Here is a 9,095-nt window from a genome sequence, read left to right as displayed (position 1 = left end):
CTTTTATTAGTATTATAACTTTTAAAGCATATTTACAATTTTGGCTTTAATCGCTGCCATGTTAGACCTAAACCTTCACCTTTATTTCTACTTTAAAAACAAACCTTACAGTATATGTACAAGGCAATGCAGTTTGGAGAGTTTCTGGATAAATATGTGCAAAAGTCTTGGCAAACAGAGAAGACGAAGCTGTGTCTCGAAGAGTCAGTGTACCGTAGATGTGCAGGCGTCTTACTTCAGAAAAATAACTCCCAAAGGTCTGTTGGGTTGTCGTGTTATTAAATAGCTTGGGCCGACTTGTACGCTGCCATGGTGATGTCATTCACAAAGATATTCTTGGTCATCCCTTCCTGTAGGACAAAGTTCCATCCCAATCAGTGTTTCCTCCATTATCATTATTAAATTCACACAGTCACACATTGGCAAGCTCACAAACCATTCAGTGCTCTGCCAATAGCAAACTCAATAATATATTTTGAAGCTGTAATTTGAAGGTGCTATACATGTGCAAACTAAGTCCAGGCTGTGATTCATCAAACCCGACCTGTGAGATTCCTCAGCCTTATCACATTAATGTCTCTAGCTTTTACTTTCCTGAGAGCGTGGCCTAATCCTTCAGCCTTTCCTTCTGTTTCTCAGAAATACCCGAGAGAGGCGTGGACCTTTGTGTCTAATGTAAGATACCGCGAGGACACACCCAAACCCAGACAGGTTTTGGCACATAGGGTTTAAAACTTGACTCACCTTTCTCAGATGGCTCTGCAAATCTTTATCCGACCACATTTTCAAGAGAAGAATGGATGCAGCTTTGCTGGATTTCGGGAAATATCTCAGAGAGAGAGAGAGAAAAAAAAGAGAAAGTGTAAAAAAAAAAAAGGGGGGCAAGTATTAGTCGAAACTGTGTCTGAACTTGTGGAAATCTAAGCTGCGTGCACAGTGTTTAAAAATGAGTCATCCTGTCCGTGCGTTTATTTAATGCAGCACAGCATTTATCATTTATTTTCTGTCTCCTTACTTGTTTTTGCTGATGTCTTTGAGGGATTCTATCAAGTTTAGGTTTATGCATTTCTTGTTGAACTCTGGTTCATTCAGAAGCAGAGTGCTGGCTGACTGGCAGGCCATGGCCAGTGTGTCGTCGGACTCATTCGCTCCATCTGTGCCCTTCTTAAGAACATCCACCAGCTCTGGGAGGGCTCTGTTACCTTCAGAACATGTCCAATAAAACACAACCATTGTTAAACAACCAAATATTGAAATTGAAGGCAATAGGTTAAAACAAATGTTTAATTTCAGCTAATGTAATTTAATGGATTAATATTTTATCTTCAGAGGGAACAAAGTCTTCGACCTGCTTCTTACCGATGGCAGTGTGCAGATTTGGGTTCTTCATCAAGTTTGCCACCAGAGCCATGGCGCTCTTCTGCAAGTTGATTTTGTCTGAGGTCAGAAGCGGGCTGATAATCTGCATGCCATTCAGTTTCTGCACAATCATCTGACTCATTACACTCGAGACCTGAGAAGACGCAAAAACAAAGGAGCTTCGAGTGAAAAGGTAATAGAAAATGTGAACTGACCTTTGACCTCAAACAACCAGCTAAACTTTCCTCTCTCTTTTGAGGTGCCATAATTTAAAGATAAATTCACAATGATATGCTAGAGCACTTTTTTTTTAAATTATTGTTTCAATTCATTTTATTCCATTTTAATCAACTTGAAGCCCTAACAATGTTGTTTTGGAATATTTCTACCACAATCCATTTTGCAAAGATGGATTTCTACAGATGATATGATGAAATTATTAACGGCATTTAATTTACAAGTACATCTTGAAATCTTTTTTATTTTATTTTTTTTACCCATAGATGTATTCTTCTTAGGTCTTAGTCTTCTACCTAGAGGTGAACTCTTCCACATCTTTAATCGTTTTTTGTGGCACAACTTTTATAGTCAATTCTTGCACTTTACACAACCTATTTTTTAAACTAGCCACCATTAAATTAAAAATGTATTGTGCTTGCTTTTAGTTTTCAAAAATACAGCCAAAGTTAAATAGTTTTCAAACTGGTTAATGTGTGACAGGAGGATTATTTCTTACAACGCTCTCGTTTGCAGTGAGATTCTGCATGATTTTGCAGCAGGTTTCCTGCGTCTCTTCGCGCTGACACGAGTCGATCAAAGACAGGTAGCTCTGCAGCGTTGTGGAATGGAACAACGAGCTGGCACCGCTGGGTTTCCGATCCTCTGAGACCGGGTAATCAAAGGTGTACTGGATGAGGAAAAGGACAGATTATTCCCTTTGTATTTCTGATAGGTTCATCTTCCCTGTTTCTGTTTTACAAATAATTATCTTCCAAGGTGTCACTGCATTTGTTCCGGTATACATGACAACATACTGAAAACCGAAACCTTTCCCCAGAGAACTGTATTTTGCATTTTTATTACTGGGTGTTTCTCTTTATTGGCCAGGGACCGGGTGACCAAGATTCAGCAGAAATAAGAGATTGCAAGTCTTGCAACCCTTCAGAAATCAGAGTACAAACCTATTGTCACTTCAAATATCTCAAAATCTGGCAGGCACATATAATGACAGGGATAAAATGTGTCTAGACAAACAAATAAATGGTCAAATCTAAAATAGGGCTGCACGATATTATCGGCATGGTGTCGTATCGGTTGATATTAGAGATAAAGTTCAATATCGGACATCTGCCATTCCATCAAAATAACTCACCGATATAAAAGGTGCTGTTTTTGTATGACAACCAAGAGACAAGGATGCCTGCAGCGGCAGCACAACGTGGTGACGTCACACGCGCCTACATGATCTTACGGTGGAGAGGAAAATTCAAAATGTCTGCGGTGTGGAAGGTTTTATTTTCATTGAGGATGTCGGATTCCTAAGATTTCTGGACTACGTTGAGCCTCGCTACATCGTCCCCAGTCGGGGATATTTTTCCGATGTAACCTTACCCGTCATTTCCGACGTCATTGAGAAGCTAATAGCCGATAGCACTTGGGTGAGTTTTACCACAGACATTTGGACGTCGTGTTAGCCCCGTTAGCATGATTAGTCTTACGGCACAATGGATAGACAAAAACTTTGAACTTAAAAAGGCTGTCCTTCATGCACAGGAGTGCAGAGGATCCCACACTGCAGCTAAGAACCTGGAACAAGCCTCCACAAGTGAGACAGCGTTGCAGGTGACTAATGCTAATAAATAACATTTAACACTTTATTTAATATAAGTTAAAATGCTTTGCAGATGGCTGTTACTGAATATATGTCACCAACTCTTACAGCTGTTACACAATTTTTTTTTAGCAAATAAGCCTAAATAAGAGGGCTGTGTTCTGACAAAGGAAAGTATATAAAAAATATCATTGGATATCGGTCAAATAAGTTTTAACATATCGACATATCGGCCAAAAATCCAATATCATGCATCTCTAATCTAAAAGTATTTTTGGTGAGCTATCATAAAAGGGTTTGGTGAACTCATCTTACCTCATACTCTGGAGATTTGTTCGAGCTGAAGCAACCAACAGTGCTGACGTTGTTCTGACTCCGGCTCCTGGGTTTATTAGAAGCCAAAGCATTGATCTTGCTGAACAGAACCGGAGCCTCAGACTCCAGCTTGTATGTCAGGTTGTGCAGGGTGCACACACAGTTAACTAAAGACTGTGTCAGGAGAGAAAGTATAAAAAAAAGCATGCATCAAAATCAGTGTCCTGCATGTTTCCATGTTATGAGATGCAAGCCGATGCTACAACTTCAATTATCAAGTTTAAAATATTATTTTAAAGCATTTCTCTTTTAGTTATACTGATTTCTAACTGTATTTGTTCTTACCTCATCATCTTTTCTCGTATCCACGCATTCTTTAATGTAACCCACTAAAGAGTCGACCAAACCCTGATGCTTCCTCATCATCTGTCTGCTCTCTTGCTTCGCACTGCTGAGGTTTCTGTGGAAACCAACGAGCAAGAGACGAGTAAATGTTTAATAAAATACACAGATTCCTATCAGGGAGAGTGCTGTCAAACAGCTGCCTTCCTGTTCCAGGCTGAAAAAGAAACTGAGAAACTGTCAAAGTTTATCTAAGACTCCAGTCAGTGTAGCTAGTTTGTTTCTATCTGGTTCAACCAGATGGAAATCTCTCATCAACAAAAAACTCAGTATTTCAAAGAAAACGTTGGCTTAAAAAAAAAAAAAAACAATGATGCAACTTCAAAAAAAAGAATCATCTTGTGCAAAACTGTACCATAAACAGCAATCAACAATTCCAGCCCTTGCACAATGTTCCAAGATGTCAATCCAATGTTCTACATCGCACCCATGTGTTTACTGATGCAGTAGATAAGCTAGATGTCACCAGGCAGCTATATATCCTGTAACAAAGATTTGTGTTGTTTTACACCTGTTGCTTCATAAATGAAAGTTCAAAGAGCTTCACGCCGCTCAACGAGAAGCAGCTGTACGGAGAAAAGAAGCCATTATACGCAGGCCACAAGTGACTTCAACATTTGGAAAGACGGCAGCTAAACGCAGTTAGAAAAATATATTTATATATAAAAAGATTGCCCTGAGCATTAAGAAGTAATAGGAACCAGCTCAAAAGGACAAATACCGGTAATTGAAGAAATTTGCAGCAAATTAACCCCCCACCCAAAAAAAAAGCAACAAAAAGTCACCTTTAACCCGGTGAAGAAACACTGAGCATGTTTATATTTTCATGCAAAACACAAGAGTCAAACAGATCTATTTAACTAGACTGCTTCTGTCAGTTCATTAAACTGTCTTATCTCTGTCTAAACTGTACTGACAATATTTATTGGAGGTTTAATTCATCCGTCCATCTTTATCCACTTCTTTCTTTTCAGGTCATGGGGGGTTAATGGTGCTCATATCCAGCAGTCACTGTGCAAAAGGCGGGGGACACCATGGACAGGTCTCCAGTCCATCACAGGGACACAGAGACAAACAACCATTCACTCGCTCACTCACACCTAGGGACAATTTAGAGTTACCAATCAGCCTAACGCTGATGAAGATTCTCAGTCATCAAGGACATGGTCAATACAAAAAAAAAAGGTTAAAAACAAAACAACTGGACTTTATGAAACTAAAGACGTTTCGCTTCTCATTCGAGGAGCTTTACGTTTCATTGTTTTGTTTTTAACCTTTGTTTTTTAATCAGTCAGCCTAACATGCATGTTTTTGGTCTGCGGGAGGAAACCGGAGTACCCGGAGAAAACCCACGCATGCACGGAGAGAACATACAAACTCCACCCAGAAAGGACCCGGGCCAGGATTTGAACCGGTGACCTTGCTGAGAGGTGGCAGCTCTACCAACTACGCCACTGTGCCACCCAGGTTTAATTCAAATAAATAAATAAATAAAAACACTATTAAAAAGAAGAGCCCGGCGCTGCTTTTCTATCCTTCACAGCAAAGTCTATTGTTGGAGGTTCTGTTTAAAAGACCGTTCAGCCTATTTTACTCTATTTCTAGGATTAAATTTACACCTTCCCCATCACTCACTTACATAACTCAGGACTTTCAAGCATTTCCAGTCAGCTACTTGTTACAATGTGTTTTTCTTATGCATATTATTTTCCCCCCAAAATTTACAACATACAGAAAAAGAATCATACAACCAAACAACAGTGAATACTGCTTTAGGCAACTTTTACAGATATTTGTTTGTAAAATGATTATTGTAATTGCTGGTGTAAAGGCCGCTACTTTTTTCTCATGTTAAGGACGCAGAGGCTTTTACAATGCTGCGCATAATTCATGTAGTTTTTTTTAAATGATATTTACAATTCCTTTTCAATTCAATTAAAAAAATACTTTATTAATCCCAAAGGGAAATTAAATGTAACTATCCATATTATGGTAAAAAAATAAAATAAATTCCACAGGATAACATTATTCCTTCTTCACATTAGATTTAATTTTTGTATTTTATTTTGACAGACTAACAAACTTCCTGCCATAGAAGAACATCTTACTCTGACAAACCTGGATGTTCATTCAGCTGCTTACAACACACACTCATAAGGAATGGATCATTAAGAGAGTGAACACTACATGTTTATGACGAGTATCAATCTCACTCATGGTTACTGCATAAAATAGTACATTATGTACATAAAAAGTACATAAAAAATACATAAACACATTACCATTAAATATCCAAAGAAATTTTGTTAAAAGACAAAGTTGTTATAATCTTAAGGGGATAGAAATATTTGTCAAACCAAAATTCAGAACTAGTCTGAAGGGAAGGTCTACCTCAATCCAAAGAGTTGGATTGTGGAATGGTCTAGAGAGTGATGTGAAAAATGCCAAGTCAATGTGTACATTTAAGAAAAACATCAAAGCTGAATTGTTAAAAAAGTATATATGAAGTAGCTTAGTGTGTGTTTTGTATTAGAATTAGAAAAAATAGAAAGTTATTCATTTTGTTCTGTTACTTGGAAATTATTATGATTGAAATAATTGTTTGAAAAAAGGGGCAGATATAATAAGATTTTTTCTTCTTTCTGCTGCCTTTCATTTTAAATCTTTTGTATCTTTTTTATATTGTTATGGAATTGTTTTGTACTTTTTTAAAATGAATAAACTTTATACCATACCATACCATACCATACCATACATAAACTAGTACTGGTAGGCTAAAAAAACAGACTAATCTAAAAAAAAAACAATGGTATATATGGTAAAACAGCCAAAATTATTAAAAGAGAAAAATATATATTTTACCCAAAATCCCACAAAAAATTGCCACCAAAAACAACATTGACTTGTTTTGTAAATTCAAAATACTAAATTGGACAACACACAGAAAATGCAACTGCACCGAAACAAACAGTGATTAGATCTAGTTGTGGTATTTTTTTGTTTGTTTGTTTGTTTGTTTGTTTGCTAACCTTAGACATCCCGTGGCGTGAAAGAAGACTTCAGGGTCTCTCTCAGTTGTGGCGGTCTTGTTCGTGGAAGGCAGCCTCACACGCTCCGTTAGAGCAAACAAAGCATTTTTCAACAGATCCGGTTTCAGGTTGTCTGCAGAGGATAAATTCCACAAAAGACCTGGGGAGAAAAAAAAAATCAAATGTGACCATTATTATTTATTTAGATTTTCATAATAAATTTATTAGTTTAAACAGATGTCATATTTAAATGCATTTCAATGACAAGAACACTGAACAGGTTCCTTCCAGTACCCTTAATGGAGATATTACAGATAGTGTGCGAGATTCAGGTGCAGTTTGTATCACTTGTGTCTACTTTAAAACCTCTTTAATACCATTAGTTTTAAAGTTTAAAGAAATAAATAAACAAAAAAAAAAAAACAGGAGGAGTGGAAAAAAAATCAGCATCAAATGGATTTTGAAAGTGTGCGTAAAATGCCTGTGTTACGTTGTGCAGCGCTGGAACTCGACAAGACCGTGCGACGCCCACACAGTTGGCTCTCTGTCGGACTTGTTAGTTTGGTTAGGTGTGTGTGTGTATCCTGAGTTTTACATTTCAGAGCTCCACTGTTTACCTGTCAGTTGTTTGTCGAGCTCCACAGAGTCTGAGTCTCTGAGTTGATCAGCAGCCACCAGGATGCCGTTGCAGCGATGGATCTCCTCTTTGTTACGATCACTCTTATAGGACAAGTTACGGAGGGTGGCCGAGGCTGTGTATTTGACTTGAGAACTGGAGCTGCGCAGCAGATTCACCAGCGGAGGGATGCCCTTTAGCCTCAGGACCTGCACGACAAAAGGGATTTACAAATTAGCACAACTACGGTTTGCAATAATTAAACGTAATTCAAAAGCAAAGACTTATTTTAGCCACAAAGAACAATCAAAATTCAGCAACAAAACTCATGATAGGGATTTTTTTTCCTTTCACTGATTTCTTGTAACGGATTCAAAGTATCTGTCAAAAGCCTCTTTTCCATAGGTTCTGCTCGGCTCGGCCCTTATTGGGCCGGTACAGGTCAGATCGCTTCATTTTCCGTGTCCACAGTGCCCATTAGTGCCCCTTTAGTGGGTGGATCAGTAGCATCAACGCACCGACACCTCTTTACAAACCTTCTCGTTACGCATCGCTCCATCTAGCTCGCTCTGAATTTTTCGTCGGCCAGCAAACACAAAAACTCCTGAACTTCAGCATTTGACCACGGTTGTGACATTATTGTTTGTTTATACCGTCAAAATACTCCAAAATACGCTCCTCCGGATTCGAGTTGTTTCTAATGGCGGGTTAAAAAGAAAATGGCGGATCGGGTTGCGGTGGAAGTTTCTGAAACTCCGCCTTCTGACCAATGACTCCACCCCCTGACCAATCTGTGACTGACAGTGCACTGATGTCAAGTTTTAGGGTCCTGCTTGGCCTCAATGGAACCACAGAGAAGTAGGTACTGAAAAAACAAACCGGTTCCACGAAGAAGGCCCTGTGGAAAAGAACATGGAACCGGCCTGATCAGGGTAAAGTGGGACCAAGAAGGAACTGTGGAAAAAGGGCCAAAGACAAAGGGACTCATGGGAGAGCTCAGATTCATCTTCAGTCAGTTTAGTCTCATATTTTAAAGGAGGATCTAGGTAGTTTATGAGCAAAGACAAGTTAAAGCACCTCCTCTTTTGCCGTGTCACTAATGAAAGTGTTGTGCTGAATGTAGGAGGCTCCACAGTGCTGGTAATTCTCATCATCCTTGGAAAGAAACTCCACAGCCTCCTTCAACGTGATACCAGCAGCCGAGATGGTTTCCTTTGCCCTAAGAGGGGAACAAAATACAGATTTAAAGTTTCTCATTTGAGGTTTTAAGTTTGGCCATTAAATACTGGAAGTAACTAAAGATTGTGAGGGATTTTCCCACTCACCCAGAGTTTTCTTTGGTCTTGGTTGACCCATCGGTGACAATAGTTGGCTGTGTCTTCGTAATACCGGTTTGACTGCTCTTGACATGCTGTGTCTGGGTCTGACCTGAACTTTTCGGAACAATCGTAGAACGATGCATTTTTATCATCTGCCCTGGACTATTTGGAACAACTGTGGGATACTGTGTTTGGATCTGACCTGAACTATTTGAAAGAATCAT

The 9,095-nt window shown here is 38.8% G+C and overlaps 1 protein-coding gene across 1 annotated transcript in view; it reads right to left on the bottom strand.

Annotated features, from left to right (window-relative positions):
* The window catches only part of LOC119412810 (plakophilin-1), a gene marked incomplete in the record, with an annotated part of 10,393 nt that continues 1,298 nt past the window's right edge, over nucleotides 1-9,095 (bottom strand). The window contains 11 exon segments of the mRNA XM_037679844.1: nucleotides 1-350; nucleotides 745-829; nucleotides 1,016-1,202; nucleotides 1,360-1,513; nucleotides 2,096-2,266; nucleotides 3,506-3,679; nucleotides 3,851-3,965; nucleotides 6,937-7,096; nucleotides 7,554-7,761; nucleotides 8,630-8,771; nucleotides 8,878-9,095. Of these exon segments, the coding sequence (XP_037535772.1) occupies nucleotides 279-350; nucleotides 745-829; nucleotides 1,016-1,202; nucleotides 1,360-1,513; nucleotides 2,096-2,266; nucleotides 3,506-3,679; nucleotides 3,851-3,965; nucleotides 6,937-7,096; nucleotides 7,554-7,761; nucleotides 8,630-8,771; nucleotides 8,878-9,095 (1,686 nt within the window).

The sequence above is a fragment of the Nematolebias whitei genome, chromosome 7 (assembly GCF_014905685.2).
Source record: "Nematolebias whitei isolate Nwh7 chromosome 7, NemWhi1, whole genome shotgun sequence".
NCBI classification, from domain to species: Eukaryota; Metazoa; Chordata; class Actinopteri; order Cyprinodontiformes; family Rivulidae; genus Nematolebias; species Nematolebias whitei.
The sequence above is the reverse complement of the archived record's forward strand: the minus strand, read 5'-3'. Positions and strand labels throughout refer to the sequence as shown.